Source organism: Tupaia chinensis, unplaced genomic scaffold (genome assembly GCF_000334495.1).
Source record: "Tupaia chinensis unplaced genomic scaffold, TupChi_1.0 Scaffold143720_1, whole genome shotgun sequence".
In the NCBI taxonomy this organism is placed as follows: domain Eukaryota; kingdom Metazoa; phylum Chordata; class Mammalia; order Scandentia; family Tupaiidae; genus Tupaia; species Tupaia belangeri.
The window spans coordinates 324,771-345,461 of NW_006203569.1; the positions used below are offsets into that span (position 1 = coordinate 324,771).

Here is a 20,691-nt window from a genome sequence, read left to right on the forward strand (position 1 = left end):
ATGTCTTTTCTTTTATTGATCTGAGTTGATTTTCAGCAAATCTTTGCTAAAACAAGGAAAATTTCCTGATTTTTACAAAATATTCCATATTCATGAAATGAAATATTATTCTACTATAAAAAAGAAAAAACAATTCGGACATATGCTAAACCATGGATTAACCTTGAAGATATTATGCTAAGTGAAATAAACCAGGCATAAAAGAATAACTATTTTATGATTCCACTTATATGAAGTATCTAGAGTCAAATTCATAGACACAGAAAGTTCAATGGTGGTTACCAGGGTTGGGGCTGGGAGAAAGGGAATGCAGAGTTACCATTTATTGGATATGAAGTTTCAGTTTCAGAAGATAAAGACGTTCTGGAGATAGATAATAGTGACGCCTGCACAACAGCGTGACTGGATTTAAGGCCATGAACTGTGTACTTACACATGGTTAAGATAGTCAATGGTATATGATGTATACTTTACCAGAATAAAAACAGAACATAAGACACAAAAGCAACAGACAAACAAATCATTAATAGGAGGAATCCATAGATGAGACGGTGTAATTAAACACACACATCCAAACAAACATATGCTATAATGTTTGTTTGTTGTCATGGAGTATGCAGTGATGCTTTAGTTCCCAAACCAGCTGGTCCTACGGTATCTAGACATGGCCAAGCCCTATGTGTTTATAGTCAGTGTGCTCCCGCTGAGCAAGATTTATCTGGATCCAGTCTTACTACATTGTATTGCGTGGAGTGTACACAGCACAGCATAGCAGTGTACACAGTGTACACAGTGTACACAGCACAGCATAGCACAGCATAGCATAGATAGTGTAGCATGTAGCTTTGGAGTCAGATGGAAAGAAACGTGAATCCAACTGCTATTACTTATGAGTTGCATGACTGTCCTGTTACTTCATCTCTCCGTACTTTGGCTTATCTGTCTATGAATACCAAGCATGCCTCTAAAAGTCATTGTGAGAGTTCAGTTCAGGAATGTAAAGCTCTTAGAGTTTAATTATAGGAATAGCAATTATTATTAATTATAACAACAACAACAAATACAACTATGGGAGTTAAAGACACAAGAAGAGAAAAGGGTAACATGTGTCTTTAAAAATTGTCCTTGGATGTCTTCAAGAGTCAAAACTTGAGCTCACGTTTTGCATAAAAATATTACTAGTCATTATTCAAGTTACTTAATTTACCCTATCAGAAGATGCCTCTTGATCTAAGGGACTATTTAAGAAGTAGATGCCAAAAATTCAGAGAAAATTCACCATCAATAAACACATTGATTGCATCCTCGGTCAGAATTCTAGTGCTGCCACTTCTCAATGTCTGCCCTACTTATCTTCATACATCATACACCTCCCTAGGAGGAAGAAAAGTCTCAACAGACAAGGAATAATAACAGATTATCTAAGAGAATATATTCCTTTATCTGCATGGACAACCGAGAATTGCTTTTGTCTTACATGTTTGTTGGAGTGAGAGAATACAAGGGTCTTATGTACCAGATTTGGGGTACAGATGGGGCTAATTTCTCATCAGCCTGGGAAGACTTGATGGAGGAGGTGAGATGTGAGCTGTGAATTAAGGAATGGCAGCAATAAAGGCAGGAACAATAAAGGCAGGCTGCCAAGTCCCTCCAAAATCGGAACCAGACTACGAGCCTGGTCTGGGGCTTGAATCCAGGTGGGTCCCTATTCCAGCCCTGGTACAATGGTAGCACATTCCTCTAGGCTGCAAACCAGAAACTCCTTTCTTACAGCCCCACAAACATCTTAATGGAACCCATTTAGAAATTGTTTGAACCCTGGTGAACTTCTGGCTGAAGAAGAGAGGAGGCTCGTGTTTACAGCAGGAGGTTCACCTTGTCTTAGTACAGAAGATTTTGGTATGAATCAAGACAGAACCTTTCCATGGCTTGTCTCTTAGTGTTAACTTCTGTGCATTTCCAGCCTATGGATTCACCCACAAAGCATGAACAACGTAACTCACTGTCCAGGGAGCAGGAGACACAAGGTAGAACCCCTCTCTGACAGGCAGCAGGCAGTAGCAAAATCACAACCATTTACTAACTAGGAGAGAGCATTTCTTATGTATTAAGCCCAAACTGCATTGCCCTGTTACATTTGTGAATAATCATAAAAATGGTAGGACTATAATGTGGTTTGTAAAACTAAAGCCTCAAGAAATTATTTCCTATTATAAAGATAGGGGATATTTCTCAGACTGAATCTCCAAACAACTAGAATTTTAGATTTTTAAAAGTTACAGGAAATTCCCGTCATGTTATTTTACAACATTTCAGAAGCTATTTATTCAAGATGTATTCAATAGAGATGTGAAAAAAATACACATATAAACATGAGTGATCTTTTAAAATTTTTATTTATTTATTTTTAGACAGATTTTTGCTATGTGGTGTGTATGTTCGTCAGAGAAAGAGGGACAGAAAGTGAGAAATCATCCGCTGAGGCAGGCAGCCATGACACAATCCCTTCTCCTCCATTCTCCTCTTGGGATGTTGGGCACGCACACACATGCACCCAGTGTGAGTTTTAAGCCACCGGGTACAGGACTCGAGCTGGCGGTTGACTACTTGGAAGTCCAGACAGGTAATTATTATGCCACCTACTGGTCCAATATGAGTGATCTTTATAAAGTTTGTGAAAATTGCATATTATAAAAAAGTATAGAAGAATTTCAAAATCTTTTCTGCACCAAAATAAACTTAGACTTAAATTCCATTTTTCCATGAACTTTTCAAAGTCCCCATATGTGTGTGTGTGGGGAGGGAGGGGGCAAGGGGTGCACATACTCAATAAAATCTGCTTGCATGTAGACTGAAGCCCTGATTTAGAAATATACAAGGAAAACAAAAAATTATAGATCTGTCACAATGCCATAATCATGTATAGCACCCCTCATAAATCACCAGTATCTATCACCACGTTAGTTGTTCCATCTCCTGGCTATGGGTAATCAGTTCAATAATAGAAATACCCAGACAAGGCCAGATTCTTTTTTTCTGATATTTCAAAAATTATATGAAGACAGAAAGAGATGTAATGCAATGGGAGCTAAGTTAGCTTTTGTCAGATCTGTACATATCTGTAGCTGAGAACCTCAAAATTACCCTGATATCTGTATTTCCTGAGGACAAACTCTAGCTTTCTGCTTGATTTTAGTCACCCAGTAAGTATATTTCTAAAGAAATAGTCGATGCGTCTGTGGATAATAATTATCCTTTCAATAATCCATCCTTTTGCACTTAGATGGAACAGAATAAATTTCTATTGCTCATAAGCAAAAGGATCCTGAAATAAGCACATATATTTTGTGAGGAGGAGCATTTATTTCCTTTCTCTGGAGCTGAATGTATACAAGGACACTGTGCTCTAGAAAATGTATTCCTAGAGTTTTTAAAAAGAGGGAGAGGGACCAGCAGATGGCATAATGTTACGTCACTGGACTCTCATGTAGTTGATTGCAGTTTGATTCCCATACCCGGTGGCTTAAACTCACACCAGGCGCGTGTGCATGTGTGCCCAAGATTCTGAGAAGAGAATGGAGGAGAGGGGATTGTGGCATGGCCATTCCCCCTGGGTGGTGATTTCTTGCTTTCTCTCTCTTTGTCTGTCTTTCTGGCAAGTGCACACGCCCTATAGCAAAACACAAAACAAAAACAAAAACAAACCAATACACAAAAAAACCCAAAACCTCTCTAAAAAGAAGGAGAAAGCCCAAAGCATTAAATATAAACTTTTGAGAAATTACAAAGAAAAGAAACAGAAATAAAGGAGAGAGTAATGCCAAAGAAAACAGAAAGCAAATCTGTAATATTCTGGATTTGAAAAGCTATAGGCTTTAAAGAAATATAAGGTTGGAATCAAAGTGAGGGAAAAGGTAACATAATAAGATATATAATTTCAAGAATAAGAAACTTAATTTTAAGGTAGTTGCCTTACTTTGTACTTAAATGTCCTTTTTAAAAGGTTTTAATATTACTTGAAATTAACTTATGAAAATAATTTTTCATGCAAGTTTCTTTTACCCAGGAGAATGTCTATATGCATTAGCACCTAAAGCTGTTATTAGCAGGAGGACAATCAGAACAGAAGGAATCAGTGATAACAAACTTCTCCTTTCTGCACTTTCTGATAGAAAGTAGAAAACCAGTGGCCAGGAGGGCCTCCTATTCTTGGCATCTAGTCATTACTCTTACAGGCCAAACAATTCAGGGGGAGGTTTAACTGAGAGGGAGGTATAATTCTAAGAGACAGTATGGTAAAGAAAAAAGCTTGAGTTTTGGGTCAGTTGGATCTTGATTCAGCTCCTAACTCCTCTGCTCACAAGCTATATGACCTTGAGCAAGCAAATGAACCTTTGGAGCTATGGATTCCTTTGAGGATTGAGTGGAATGTAAGTCCCTGGCACAGTGTCTGGCATAGTTAGAGCTCAATATATTATCAGGACTATGTAATAAATCTTATCATTACCATGATGATGACAGTGGTTCTTCCTCCATTCTCTGACAAAGACCTAGCCCACACAGCCTTTGTGTAAAACTCAGAAATGCAGATAGCTATAGGTCAAGGTGGCACGGTGGGTGAAAGAGGCTCGAAAGTGCGTGCACCATCTCCAAGCATTAGCTCTATCACATGGTTGCTGTGCTAAGTGCAGACTATTCATTGCAGAGTTGTGTTTCAATCTGGATTTTTACTGGAAATATTATACTTAAATACCAGCAATTATTGAGTCATTGGGAAAGTCATGACACATTTTGCATAGAAAAATATGACTTTCTCAATGACCTGATAATTCGAAATTTTAGAAAACGCTACTCTGTGTACCGAATGAAAGTTGTCAATAAGGTGTATCTGGCTATAGGGGTGCTAGTTTGCAATTTCTGCTTTAGAGCTATGAAAGTCTTCAGGGAAAAAACCAAAAGAACTGTATTTCAGTAATAGAAACTTGGAGAAAACAGAACGCAAAACCAATTATCAATAGCCTCAATTAAACCATCTTACCTACCCACTACCTAAGAGACCATGTTTTAAACAAGCATAAAATATTTCTCCGGATTAAAAAGAAGAAAGGCTGTGTATGAGAAAATTCAGGCCTCCTCTAACCTGGCAGGACCCTACCTCCTTCTCAATACCCACCCTCAGCACTTGGCATAGGGTTGTCCCAAGGCACAACTTCAGGAGGACAGGTATCAGGCGGAAGAGCTGTAGTGGCTTCACCACTCAGAGTCTTTGCTTCCTTAACCAGACAGATTATACCCTTCACCAAAGCAAAGTAAGTCTTTGCTCCCCTATTTAGAAACAAAATAAAAACAAAAAAATAAACAAAAAGCCCCTCTCATTACTAGTTCAGGTGACATAAAAATCAAGAGTGGAAGTTACACAGATATCATATCACCTTGTTTAATGAAAGAATGTTCCACGGGTAAGTAGATCAACAAAGGAACAAATCTCTTGGTCAATCAATAGTAATTTTGATGTTTCTGCTTCAGGAGTAGAGTATCATTTTTAGGAGCTGAGAGAAAGCAGAAATCTTCCCTACCCTAAGAACCCTTTGGAGCAGAAAGAAGGACAGTAGTCAAGTATGGGGGGTCTTCAAAGAACTCGTGGAAAATGCATATTATGAAAAAACTATGAATGAATTTCATAAGTTTTATTTTTTTTGCACCAAAATAAACTCATACTTTAATTCCATTTTCCCCACAAACTTTTCTTTTTTTTTTTTTTTTTTTGGAGAGATTTTCTCTATAGGGCGCGTGCGCTCGCCAGACAGACAGAGAGAGACATAGAGACAGAAAGCGAGAAATCACCCCCCAGGGGGATGGTCATCCTACAATCCCTTCTCCTCCATTCTCATCTCGGGATCTTGGGCACGCACGCACACGCGCCCGGCATGAGCTTTAAGCCACCGGGTCCGGGACACGAACCGCGGTCGACTACGTGGGAGTCCAGCGACATATCCATTACACTAACTGCTGGTTCCCCCCACAAACTTTTCGAGGTCCCCTCCTATAGTTGAAAACTTGAGGAAACAAAACACCAGTTGTGCTCTTTCCTTTTAATATGACCTTGGCCACTTCTTCTCAAGCTTCTCTCCCCACTCTATCTCTACCCTTTTCCCTGCTACTTTCTTTAAATCACCTGTAACTCTGTTGGCAAAGAAACTAAACTAGTACTCAAATTTCATCGTCAACCTGTGTGCACATGGGACTCGCCAGCCATCAGCTCCTGGGCACTGTGAGAGCGCAGCACAGCTTGCAGGTGCAGAAGGTTGGCACTAGGCATTCTGCAGGAGTAGAAATGGTAAGTGTACATTTTTCAAATGTTGCATTGTTGGCAAGGTTTTCCACTTGTATTTTCCTTTATAATACAACTGCTTTTAAGTGAATGGAATGTTTCTGTGACAATTTGGTCACAAGGGAGGGAAATTTAGCTCAGGGACCAAAATGTACTTAGTAATGGTGAAAGAGACAAACAAAAGAATAACTAATACAAACCAAAAGAAAATACTTCATTCAAAGGTTCTTAAAAATACATACAGAAAAAAGCATTATCACTTAATCATGGGATTTCAGAAAAGTCTGATGTATTTTTCTTTTTTCTTTTTGAGAGATTTTCTCTATAGGGTGCATGCGCTTGCTGGAGAGACAGAAAGACAGAAAGCGAGAAATCACCCCCCAAGGGGGATGGTCACACTGCAATCCCTTCTCCTCCACTTTCCTCTTTGGTTTTTGGGCACATGCACCCTGCATTAGTCTTAAGTAGCCAGGTCTGGAACTTGAACTGTGGTCTACTATGTGGGAGTCCAGCGATATAACCATTATGAAATCTGCTGTTCCCTCCATGATGCACTTTTCTATGCAAAAATGCATCATGACTTTTCCAAAGACCCAATACATATTAAGGAGCACCAGACATGGAGCTAGAAGACCTGAGTTTGAATCTGCTTAGTGTTGACACCTGCTAATGGAGAGACCTTGGGCAAGTCACATCCGTGCTCCAACATCAGTCTTTACTAGTAGAATGAGCAGACCTATCTGGTGATTTCTTCAAGGTCCCCGTCAAAGCCACTGTCTATAATCAGCTTTGAAGAGAGGTCCAACATATCTCCCCAGGCCTCTGAATTTGCACTGGTCTCTTTGTCCTATTAACCACACAGGTCGTTTCTTGTCATTCTTTCTAGATTTCTCAGATACTGAAGTGTTCTGTTGGATCACAAGTAGTCAGCCTACAGCAAAAACACTTTGTTCCTTCTGGACTTGGACTTCTCAGGCAGTCTAACCAAAGAGGTGGTTAGACAGGACAGGTGGGATTTATTAAACTAATTTTAGGTGCGTGGGTGGATTTTCCTGACTCTTGGAAGCAGCCTCTGTTAGAACTGCTTTAGGAGAGTCTTTGGCAACCATGAATGTGCTAAAATTTGAGTCCAGCGATATAACCATTATGAAATCTGCTGTTCCCTCCATGATGCACTTTTCTATGCAAAAATGCATCATGACTTTTCCAAAGACCCAATACATATTAAGGAGCACCAGACATGGAGCTAGAAGACCTGAGTTTGAATCTGCTTAGTGTTGACACCTGCTAATGGAGAGACCTTGGGCAAGTCACATCCGTGCTCCAACATCAGTCTTTACTAGTAGAATGAGCAGACCTATCTGGTGATTTCTTCAAGGTCCCCGTCAAAGCCACTGTCTATAATCAGCTTTGAAGAGAGGTCCAACATATCTCCCCAGGCCTCTGAATTTGCACTGGTCTCTTTGTCCTATTAACCACACAGGTCGTTTCTTGTCATTCTTTCTAGATTTCTCAGATACTGAAGTGTTCTGTTGGATCACAAGTAGTCAGCCTACAGCAAAAACACTTTGTTCCTTCTGGACTTGGACTTCTCAGGCAGTCTAACCAAAGAGGTGGTTAGACAGGACAGGTGGGATTTATTAAACTAATTTTAGGTGCGTGGGTGGATTTTCCTGACTCTTGGAAGCAGCCTCTGTTAGAACTGCTTTAGGAGAGTCTTTGGCAACCATGAATGTGCTAAAATTTGGGAAAAATTATGTTCATAGCTTAAACTCTGGAAGGGGTACCTGCTGCTTTAAATGGTTTTTATTAAGGATTTTGACAATTAAAGTACCCCTTTACCTAACTTAATATTACTTGGAAATATGCCAGTCAGCCAATGTATAATTCCTAATTGTCTTTCATGTTAAAATTTGATTTTTAACATTTTAAAACAATTATATTAAGTGTCCTAAGATATCCGATCTGAAAAAGGCTTCTTCAGTTCTACTTTGCCTACTTTTAATTTTATGTTTTTAAACCAAGGACAAAGTTTCAGATCTTTCAAATTAATGATACACTTAAGCCTTGTACTTTATGTTTCTGGGAAGACTAGCATTTTATGACCAAAAACTTAATAACCATCTTAATTATACAGAAAGTTGAACTAATGAAAAATATGACTGAAGATCATTTAATTTAATCATGAAACAGCCTCTAGGAGCAAACAATCTCCAGAGCCACTTTCTAATTCATGGAGGGAAAAGAAATGATATAATACTGGAATGCTCACTGATATTTAAAGTCTTTGGAAACCTTGAATTTTGCACATTTTATCCCAGGAAGTATCTAAAGGCTTTAGTGATGAAGGTTCATCCCGAGAATCTAGCTGATATACTTAAGCAAACCAATCTTTGTGGAGAAGGCTCAAGGTAGCTCTGGGCCACCTTATAAACCATGGCAAACAAAGACTAGATGCAGGAGACTTCAAAGCATAAATTACTTTTGGTTTAGTGTGCAATAACAATTAAAAGTTATTAAAAGATAAAAGAAAGGGATCAGTAGATGGTGTGGTAGTTAAAGCACTGTGTTCCCACATGACCCACTGTGGTTCAAGTCCAAGATCTGGCAACTTGAAAACCATGCTGGGCACATGTGCATGCATGCTTAAAATCCCTAGAGGAGAACAGAAGAGAAGGGATTGCAGCATGTCCATCCTGCCTGGAGATTGATTTCTCACTTTCTCTCTGTCTCTGTCTCTCTTTGGTGAGCACAAGCACCCTACAGCCCCCCCCCCAAAAAAAAATCTAAAAATGAAATAAAAGAAACATTTAAGGTGAATCATTTTTGTAATTTAGGAAGTGTGTGATCATTAAGAAACACAAATAGCCAATAGGGACTTGTTGACTCGATCCAACCATGCAACAGCTATGTTGAGCAACACAATATAAAAGAACTAAAGATGAGTAAATGTGGTCTCAGCTAGTAGGAAGATCTCAACCCAACTGGCTAGGTGGTGATGAAATTTAATGTAAGACAAAGAAAACCAGAGAAAAAGAGGTGCCAAGAGGAGGAAATGGAACATTAGTTCCTCCAGAGAGTTTCACTGAAAGACTTCCTTGAGTGCCAGGGGAAAGTGTTACCTTAGAAATGGACAGTAAAGCCTCTCCTACTCTGCAACATACTGCTCCTCCTGTATTCACTCACGGCATCATATACTCAGACTGCACTCTTAGTGTTTTGGCATAATGTTTAGCATTTGTAGATGCTTGAAGAATGAATGAACAGACTTAAGCTTTCTAACTCCCGTTTTCCTCTTCTATAAATAGTAACACTGTCACACCACATAGGTCAGGTAAGCATTAAAAGTCATGGCATATGGGAAATGCCCACACAGCACAGTGCTTGGCACAAAAATGCTCAATACATCTCAACTCTTGTTAACATTAAATGTTGTTACCTTTGTTTTTACAGAGAAGAAAACTGAGGCTTGAAGAACCTCATAAATTAGCCCATGGTCACACTGATTGTACAATCAGAAGCCAGACTTCAAACTTGTATCTGATTAAGTCTAAAAGTCAAGCCCACACCATGCACTACTGATTATAATGGTGTTTGGATCTCATCACTACAAAATGCTGAGTCTTAAGACAGGATAGCACAACACTACTTTATGTTCCCTTTGAGTCTATTTCTGGCCCACACAGCAGAGGTATTTTAAAAGTTGATTGATTGAACCTACGTGGGCCTCAAACATCTTAAAGGTAAAAATGGAAGGATTAAGCTACAAGATTTCAAACTCCTCAGAACTAATTTTCACCGAGTGACTATCATATGGCAGACATTATATTATACATACATTAACTTCTTATTCTCCATGAGTGCCCTCAATTAATATCTGACTATTCTGTGTTCTCCAACCCCATGAATGGCAGTACCATACTTTGTATGAACTATTGACAGGAAACAGGACATCATCTTCAACTCTAATTGTTTTTTTAGACTACATTTAACCAATCATCAAGTTTATGGATTTTTATCTCCTGATTTGTTCCCAACTCTCTCCATTTCTCTTCATTCCATTACTAGTGTTTGCCCCCTTTCAGTCCATCGCTGCCCTCATTGCAGATAGAGTACTCCTGCTAAAATCTGTATCTTACCTTATCTTTCAGTTGCTTGAATTACTTCAGTAGCACCATTTTGCCTCAATGCAACACAATTCCAACTTTCCTAATATAACTTACATATCTTTTCATGGCATAGGTCTTGACAACCAGTTTATCTTCAAACTCTTCACTTTCTATCTTTAACTCAAGCCACTAGTTTGGACTTTTCAGCTATTCTTCTGCATATTCTCTGATTCCATGTCTTACTTAAATACCCCTCTTATTCACTATAGTCTACACTTCTCCTGCTGTGGTTCCTACACAATATTTAAAAAAAATGTATATACATAGATAAGTGTATATGCTTACATGTAAATATTTTTTTACTATACAGATAAAGAGACACATGCTATTATGGATTGAATTGTGCGCTCCTAAAATATGTGTGGAAGAACTAGCCTTTGGTATGTGTGTGACCAATCTGAGCCTTTGCAGATATAATCAAATTAAGATGAGGTCATACTCAATTTGGGTAGGCCTTGATTCAATATCACTTGTGTTCTTATAAGAGCAGAAAAGGGACACCAGGAAGAGGATGTCATGACACAGAGGGAAGATGGTTACAAATGTTGAAGTTATACTGTGATAGTCCAAAAATACCTAGAGTTACTAGGATGTGAAAGAGGCAAGGCAAGATGCTTTTCTATAGATATTGGTGGACCATAGCCCTGCAAACACCTTAGTTTGGAAGGTCTAGCTTCTAGATCTATGGGAAATAAGTTTCTGTTGCTTTATTTCACCCAGTATGTGGTATTTGTTATAACAGCCCTAGGAAATTAAACCAGATTTGGTACCAAAAGTGGGATGCTTCCATAACAAGTACCTAAAAATGTAGACATGGCTTTTAATTTGGGTAATGGGCAAATATTGGAAGAATTTTTTAAGTGCTTCGTAGGAAAAGACCTGGTGCAAAGAGATGGTTGGTAGAAATTTAGATATTGTCTATTTATAATGCTGTAACAAGATATTTGAAACTGGATAATTATAAAAAAAATTAAATTTATTTCTTCACAATTCTGGATGCTGAGAATCAAGGCACCCACATTTAACAAAAGAATTTTTAATTTTATTTATTATTATTTTTCAATTTGCTACAGGGCACTGCATGCTCACCAGAGAGTGACACAGAGAGAGAGAAAGAGGAAAAGTGAGAAAGCAAGCTCCCAGGTCTGGGATTTAAACTGAAGTTGCCCATGTGGGGATCCAAAGCCTTAACTGCTATGCTACCACTAATGTACCTACATTTGATGAGGGCTTACTTGCTGCATTATCCCATGGTAAAAGGCGATAGGGCAAGAGAGACAGAGCCTTTCTTCCACCTTTTGGTTTCATCCAAACACCCCGGAAATTGGATGTGCCCACTCACACTAAAGGCAAATCTTTCCCACCCAGTTCACCAATTCATATGACAATCTCCAAAAGCATCCTTACAGACACACCCAGAAACAGTACTTTACTCCAAGCATTCCTCAGTCAAGTCAATTAAAATGAATCATTGTGGACATTAAAGGCAATTCTGGTGAAAGGATATGATGAGAGGCCAGCAGATGGCATGGTATTTAAGGTGCTAGACTCCCACATAGCTGATTGTAGTTTGAGTCCTGGACCTGGTAGCTTGTTTTCTCACTTTTCCTGTCTCCCTCTATCTGTCTCTCTCTGGTGAGCACACAAGGCCTATAGCAAATTAAAAAATGATAATAATAATACCGATAGCAAAATTAAAAATGATAATAAAAATAATAAATAAAATTAAATACTTTTATTAAAAAAGGATATAATGGACATGCTATTGGATGTGGGAAGAAAGGTTATTCCTACTGTAACGTGGCAGATCACCTGTCTAAATTATTTTCTGCGTTTTTTTAAAAAGGATATAATGGACATGCTATTGGACGTGGGAAGAAAGGTTATTCCTACTGTAATGTGGCAGATCACCTGTCTAAATTATTTTCTGCCATTGAGAAGACGGTAAATCTTGTAGTGCTGAACACTGCATATTTAGCTGAGCAGATGTCCAAGCACAGTATGTAAGATGCAGGGTGATTTCTTCTTGGGATTTATAGTAAAATGTGAGAGAACGTAAGATAAATTGAGGAATGCACTGTTAAGCAAGCGATTTATAGTAAAATGTGAGATAATGAAAGATAAATTGAGGAATGCACTGTTAAGCAAAAAGATATCAACACTTAATGATTTGAAAATTTTTCAACTTACCTAGATAATGTGCTCTGGTAACATGGCCAAGGGTGTGGCTAGATAATCATTTGCTAGTAAATATGCCTATGTGACTCATGAATCCAATCAATGTGCTTATTTAAGAAGGATTTATAGAAGGCTCCTCATCTGATGGTTTGGACTCCCATGAATTGCATTAGAGACTGACATGGTTTTTGAGAATTTTACACTAGCATAAATTTTGTGGCCTGGATTTAATGGACAGAAGTAAGACAAAAAGAAGAATGACTCTGAGAGCAGAGCTATGAACGAGGAGATCTGGACTGGTGGAACCTACTTGAGTTGAGAGGTTGAGCTCTCTCTCTGGCAGGTACAGATCACAGAGCATTAAGTCACGGGGATTATATACAGGCCTTGAAATCTAGTAGAATTTTGGATTGCTTGGAACTTAAGACTTCTTTTCCTCTCTATTTCTTCTTTTTTATAATGGGAATATCTCCTATGTCTGACCCACCATTATGTTTTGGAAGGATATAACTCTTTTGGTTTATAGCTAGAGAATAATGGCATCCCAGGATCCACTATTCCCAAATATCATCTAGAAGATGGATCTGAGGCTTTATGAGTTGATAGTATTTATCAATAGATGATATTTTGGAATTAAAGTTGATGCTGGAATGTGTTAAGACTTTTTGGGGTGACCCAGCTTGGATGGTATAATTAATAGCATGGACTACAGTGCTAAAGGCCACGTGGTTGGAAGTTTGGGTTCCCTAGATAGGCCTGAAAACATGCAAAACAGAACCAACAGACGGTGTAATGGTTACAGCACTGGACTTCCACGTAATCAACAGTGGTTCGAGTCCTGGACCTGGTGGCTTGAAACTCATGCCAGGTACATGTACATGTGCATGTGTGCCCAAAATCCCAAGAGAAGACTGGAGGAGAAGGGATTGCAGCATGGCCATCCTCTCTGAGGGGTGATTTCTCACTTTCTCTCTGTCTCTTTGGGAAGTGCATGTGCCCAATAGCAAAAAGCTCTTAAAAACAAAACAAAACATGCAGAGCATGTCCACGTATGCAACTGAGATTCTGATGAATTGAAGGGCACAGAAAATAGTAATCAGACTCTACTGAGGGTGCTTTCTTTCTTCTGCACACCCACTTTTTCTCAAAAATAAATCTTTTGGAGGTATCATAATCAGGTAAACATTTTGCTCATAGTTAGGACATGAATTTGGAAGGCCGATGGTTAGGCTATTATGAGTTGAATTGTGTGCATCAAATAGATAAATGCAAAATCTGTGATTCCTTTGAATGTGACTTATTTTGATATATAATCTGGATATAACCAAGTTAAAATGAGCTCATAGTCTATTAGAGTGGACCCTAATCCAACATTACTGTTGTACTTAAAAGAAGAGGTAAAGACATAGATACAGAGAAGGTTCAGAAACTAAATCAATTTGACTAGAACATAGTATTTTTATCTTTACTGTATCATGCAAAGGGAGGTAAAAGAAAGACTATGCATTAAATATTTTAAACAAGACCATGCTTCCATATGGGATTAAATTACAAAACACAAGAAAAAATGGCCAGCTTCTGGTTTCTGATATCATCACCTCTGGAATAACTGGTGGACATCTGATACTAGTGACTGGGGTCACAGACAGAGATGGAGAAATAATCATTCCATTTCAAACTACTCACCACAGGAATGATTAAAAATGAAAAGAACTCCTTTGTTAGAAGTGAGTTCATTTTAATGTTGCCAGAATAAAATATGGACATCACGATTCCATGACCCAATTTATAACTTATTTCTGTACAGTATTATTCATTTTAAAACAATATTATAAAGGGCATTCCTTGAAAGGAATTCTTCTAAAAATGCTTTATTTTCTGAAATAGCAATAAGTAGTATTATAAATATGCAGATTCATTATAAAAGAGTTGGTTTATAACCACTTTTTCTTTTGATATACATACATTAGATATCAACTGATGCATTCCATAAATTATGAAAATAAAACTTTCTTCCCTCTATTTTCTTTCAAAAGAATCTTGTAATTATTTTTAACAGCAGCACATGTTCTATCTGTAAATTTATGCTACTTCATTTTTTAAATATTTAAAACAGAAACCCGCTTTGTGCTTTACAACAAATATAAATGGGGTAATTCGGATAATGAAAATAAATGAAAAACAGCAGTACTAATAGAGCTGATCCTATTTGTGATGGCTCATTAACTTTGTACAGGATGCAATTCACTGCCCTGGATCAGGGGTTGATAATGGTACAATGTGGAGCTATTAGCAAAAGATGACTGCAATCGGAAATTAACAGAAAGTCTGTTCATTCATTGGAAAGTCAGTATCCCTTTTTGTGTGTATAATCAGGTTAAACTTTGCATTCAGAAAGGCCAAAGGAAGAAAAAAGACAAGAAATAATTTGAATACTACTGTTGGATTGTTGGGAAAGTCATGACATATTTTTCTATGTGTCAAAATGTGTTATGACTTTTCCAACAGCCCGATAAAAAAGCTAGTGTTTATTAAGCTAACAGTAAAATGCATTTGATTACTAATCTTCACAGCCATCCTATCACGTAACTACAATTATCTTCTCTTTGCAAGTGAGGAAACAGAGGCTTAGATACTTGCTCAAGGTCACACACCAATGAATGGTGGAGTTGCAATTCCAACCAAGCTTCTGTTCTTAACTATTCATACTGTGAAAAACTGTCTCCCTAGTTCTGCCTTACCTCCAACTTCACCTAGTCTAGAATGATATCAAGCAAATAAAAATCCTAGAGTTTCTCAGTTTAAGATAAAAGCTAAGGAGGGAACCAGCAGTTAGCGTAATGGCTATGTCGCTGGACTCCCACGTAGTCGACCGCGGTTCGTGTCCCGGACCCGGTGGCTTAAAACTCACGCTGGGCGCGTGTGCATGCGTGCCCAAGATCCCGAGAGGAGAATGGAGGAGAAGGGATTGCGGCGTGACCATCCTCCCTGGGGGGTGATTTCTCGCTTTCTGTCTCTATGTCTCTCTGTCTGTCTGGCGAGCGCACGCGCCCTACAGTGAAAATCTCTCAAAAAAAAAAAAAAAGATAAAAGCTAAGGAGAGAAACTAATAAGATGACACCCTGGGGACGATGATCGGATTCTAGCACAGAGGGAGAGAAAGGGGAGAAAGTGGTTCTAGAAAGGTATATTACCTAGACCTATCATTTTCCTAAGATTAATGACAAAATTTAAATTGGACAAAATCTCAGCCTGTGGGCTATCCTGCAGAAATATGTATGGAGCATGCTTAAAAATCGTTGATAAACACTGGCACTCTCTGACCTCTGCTATTACCAAGCTGTAAGATCCTGGGAAAATCACACAGCCTAGTGCAAGGACATTTCTCAAGGCTGGACTTGATATGTCAAATGCAGTGCTTCCTAAATGCTGAACTGAGAAGCACTTTTAGTGACAATTTCTGTGCTCTGGAGAAAAAGAGAGGGAAAAAGTACAGAGTAATCACTTTCTCATAAGGCAAACCACCTTCAATTAAAGTGATTGTCCTTTATTCAGAAATGAGGACCCTATCACTTTCTTGTTATTAACATTTCAGTTATGAAATGATAATGATGAAAGCACATGGTAGAAGGTCTCTTTTTGTTTTTTAATGCTCTTCTCTAACTGATGAAGAAGTCAGTTACTTTATCTCATTCTGTAAATTTCTTTGAAATATTAATAAACAGGGCTATGAAATCCCATACAGGGAATCACTACTTTAATTTACTCTTCAACCCCCAATTCTCGGCATCTCCTATATTTCTATGGCACTTTACAGTTTATTAGACATTTTCACATGAGCTCTTTCACTTGTTGCTCTGTGGTCTGTGACACAATGCAATTCTCTTGTTTGAAAAAGAGAGTTTAGGGAGGTTAAGTAACTTGGCCTAGATTACACAATTGATTAACGAGGAGTCAAATTCTAGCTCTCTTTTTTTGACTTCCATCCTGCCTGCTTTCCAGTCTATAAGTGGTTCATGAATCTGGCCATGGAGTAGAATCCTAAGGACAGTATTTTAAATACATAGAATGATTAAGTCCAAGTTCCTGGGGAATGGGATCCAAGGGTGGTATCTCTTAGGAGCTCTCCAGGTGATCCTGGTATGCAGCCAAATTTGGGGACTATTACCAACTGGTACCCATACTTTCTGTACTTATGGCAGCACCAAAAGGAACAGAAGCTTTAGAGCCAAGCAGAGCTGGGTTTTCCTGGTCAAGTCATATAATCTACCTGACCCCAAGTTTCTAGCCAACTGTATGGTTTGAGTCTCAGACCAGGTGGCTTTTGAGAAACACTGGGCACATGTGCATGTGTGCCTAGAATCCCAGAAGGAGGGCAGAAGTGAAGGAGAAAAGAGTGTGAAATGACCATTCTCCACGGGGATTGATTTCTCACTGCCCCTGCCCCTCCCTGCCCCCACTTTTCCAGTGAGTGCATGTGCCCTCTGTTGAACTGAGAAAAAAAGAAAAAGAAGCTAACAAGAACCAGTCATAATTTCTATGTATGTCATAATTATTTTCAAAGATGGCATTATGTACATGGGCCCCCAAATCTAACAAGTTATGGTACTATCATTCCATATTTACTATACATAAAATGTATTCTATAGCTGCTGAGATACATTCTCTTTTACTTGCCAAGGTACATGAGGTCAGCTGTCAAGATTAGCTTAGGGAAAAAAAAATTAGCTTAGAGAGTTTCTATGAACTCTCATGTCATAGGAACAAATGAAACCTAATTTGCTAACCTGTCTTATTTATTAGGGTTCATTTGCTAGTGTAGTTTAGTGAGGAAAGAACACTGGATTAATGTCAGGAGATCTAGAATTTAGTCTGATATCTCCCATGACTAGCCATATAACTTTCAGGTCATACAAATATACTGGTCCTCAGTTTTTTTCATTTACAAAATGGAAATCTTTCTTGCTTTAATCAAACAGTGTACATATTTAAGGAATTATTATTCTTTTATTTGCCATATCTTACAACACAGCCTCCTTCTTAATATCTATCTTCCTTATAATTCTCTACTATTCCTAAATCTTTTGAGATTCCATTAATTCCTTTTCAACAATACTGAGAGTTCTAGAGGAAAAGATAAAGAGCAAATATCACAAATCATGATGTCTAAATATACTGCTTTCAAAGGTATCAATTATATAATCTCTGAGATTATTTGTAGCTTTAAAATAGTAATATTTTATATTTAAATTTACATCTAAAATTCACATATCTATTTCCTATAAAGAAGCCTTCATACATATGACACACATGATATAGATATCTGTAAAATATGTATATAAAATATATGTTAATATCTCATCTCCATTGTTCCACCTAGAAATACTTGAAAATACCAGGTTCCCATCATATAATTCCAAGTGAAGAATAGCATACAGGAAATTAACATCAACTTCTTGATCCAAAAACTAGATTGGCCATCTTTATCCAAAAAGTAGACCTTAAATAAAGATGGCAAATACATGGGAAACATACTAATTCTTCTTCATCTTACTTACTCCCTACCCAAGTACACACTGATGAATCAATACCAGAAATCAAACCTCTTTGCTATCCTGTTTTAAGGGTTTACTTGGAAGAAATCCAGTTTAACTGATACCACCATAACTTTCTCTATAGTCTACTTGAATTTTCAGCATAAGGAGTCTTCAAAAAGTTTATGAAAGTATATGTTATTGAAAAATTATGCATGGCTTTCAAACATTTTTTGCACCAAGATAAACTTGTACTTTAATTCTGCTTTCCACAAACACTTTGAAGTACTCTTAAATAACGGGATTTTATACTAAACAGGCAACACATTCTCCTATAGTTTATCTGGAGATTGTAGACTTGGTCTCAATGAAATATGTTAATGAAAACCAATGCCTCCAATCTCTCTCTCTCTCTCTCTCTCTCACACACACACACACACACACACACACACACTTCAGAGACAGACAAGAGAGAGATCATTTCAAAGTCTAATACATAGGGATACACAGTATTCAAGAATTATTGTTCTTCTTTAGGTAATAGTTAAAGAAAAAAATACTCTACTTCATTTTTCCTTAACACAAAGTACAACACTTGTACTTATCACTCATGTTATAGCTCAGTTTTCAAATTTGTTACTATTGATAAACTAGAAAAGGGTAACAATGAGTGACTATGACAGTGGGACTATGTAAAAACTATTTATACACATTCAATAAACCCTCTAGACAAATGGGATGAAAGGAAGGGACCACTTACTTGGCATAAACCACTGATGCACATGTCCAACGATTCCGTATAGCAGCGAGTGCCATCTAAGACCTTAGGTGCTAGTTCAACAATCAGGGATGTTCCTTTGGCTTGGCACTTGAGTGAACATGGGTTGTCAGGGTCGTTCGACACAGGAAGCCATTCATAAAACTGGCCATGGTGCTTGACATCATTGTGAGCTGAGCATTGCTGAGCTCGGAAATCACCTGCTTCTGGTGGGCAGTCCTGGAGAAGGAAGTGGGGAGGAAGGAACACAAGTCAAGAGGGCAATCCTGGATAGAAAACTGGAGACAGCTATATGATCTGTCAAGGCCTTAGAAAACAGAGTAAACATCTTGATCATTACAGATGGATCCTACTATATTATCTTAGAGTTTAATGATTATTTGGTCCTGGCAATGTAGAAATCTGAGAAAGTAATCACTTTGCAATAGATCTTCTGATTGAATTTAAATGGAAAAATGTAACCAGCTTGAAATAAACGTTCTGACTGATAATGTTGGGAAAGTAACCACTTGGAAATATATTTTTAAAAGATGTGATTGGCCCATGAATTCCTCCCATTGTGATGCCATTTTGGTTTCCTTATAGTTTAAGTAGAACCTAGTAATGTCAGGTGGTTATTCGAAAGGATCTCTGTCCTTTTCAGTTCTGAAATCAAGACCCATGATAATCCTTTAATAATTGGCAACAACAAAAAAGATGATTAAGTTGAACATTTTTTATGGGGTTGTGAATTTTTTTCTAGAATTTAGGCTGCACACTATTTAGAATTAAATGTGGGGAAGAAAAAGAGAAGACATAATTTATGCATGAATTGTTTTAGTATAAGGCATTATGGCAGAGTAGGAAGGGCACTCTTGCTCCCTTCCCAGATGGGTGGGGGCTAGGTGGTGGATCTCCCTGGGACTAGGTCTCTCTATGTTTAGAATGGAGGCAATGATGCTACTCAGGGTTGTTGTGAGGTTCAAGAGCTTGGGTCGACCAAACACTGACTCAAGGAAGATATTTAATATACAGTAGTATTACTATGATTACTGCATGAAGACACAGAAGAGGAAGTTGGTGAATTATGAGACTGTCAATTGGAATTTTAAAGTTTATTTCTTGAGAGAAAGAGAGACAACTACTAGGGTCCCTTAGTCTCAGCTGGCCTGGATGACAGAGTGCATGTGAATGCCTGGAATGCTCGGAGGAGTCCCAGGATATGAACCCGGGACCTTTCTCAAATGGGTTCAGTTGAGGTTACTATCATGCTACCATCTAGCTCTCATTTTGCATTTTGAATCATATTGGCAGAGACCAATGGGGGGAAAATATTTTTTTAAATGCATATTTTACAATGGGAAATTTTAAATGTAAAACTATGGCTAGCGATGGCTAGTATGTTTAATGAATGATAAACCTCAGTGAAAGCAAGTAAGATTTAATATTAAAAAGGTAAATATGACCAATCCCTTTTTGACAAGTTTATTTTATTTTCTATGTCTTCAGATTTGGATTTACTATGAAGAGTGTAGAAAATCCAGCTGTGAGAGAATTTTTTTTTCTTCTTTTTTGTCTTAGAGAAAAGATTTTGCCTATGGTCTTTAGCAGTTCTGGGATTACGACATTATCATTTTGATAGTTCTCTTCTAAAGAGTTTCTTTTTCCATAAATTTCTTTACTTTTTTAAAAGTTTACTTCTTCCACAAGTAAGAGGGAAAG

At 37.9% G+C, this 20,691-nt stretch overlaps 1 protein-coding gene across 1 annotated transcript in view; it reads right to left on the bottom strand.

Moving 5' to 3' along the window:
• The window catches only part of ADAMTSL1 (ADAMTS like 1), a 367,415-nt gene that overhangs the window by 280,979 nt on the left and 65,745 nt on the right, over positions 1-20,691 (bottom strand). Inside the window, exon 4 of the mRNA XM_027766822.1 lies at positions 18,973-19,209. Within this exon, the coding sequence (XP_027622623.1) occupies positions 18,973-19,209 (237 nt within the window). The remainder of the gene's footprint in view (positions 1-18,972; positions 19,210-20,691) is intronic.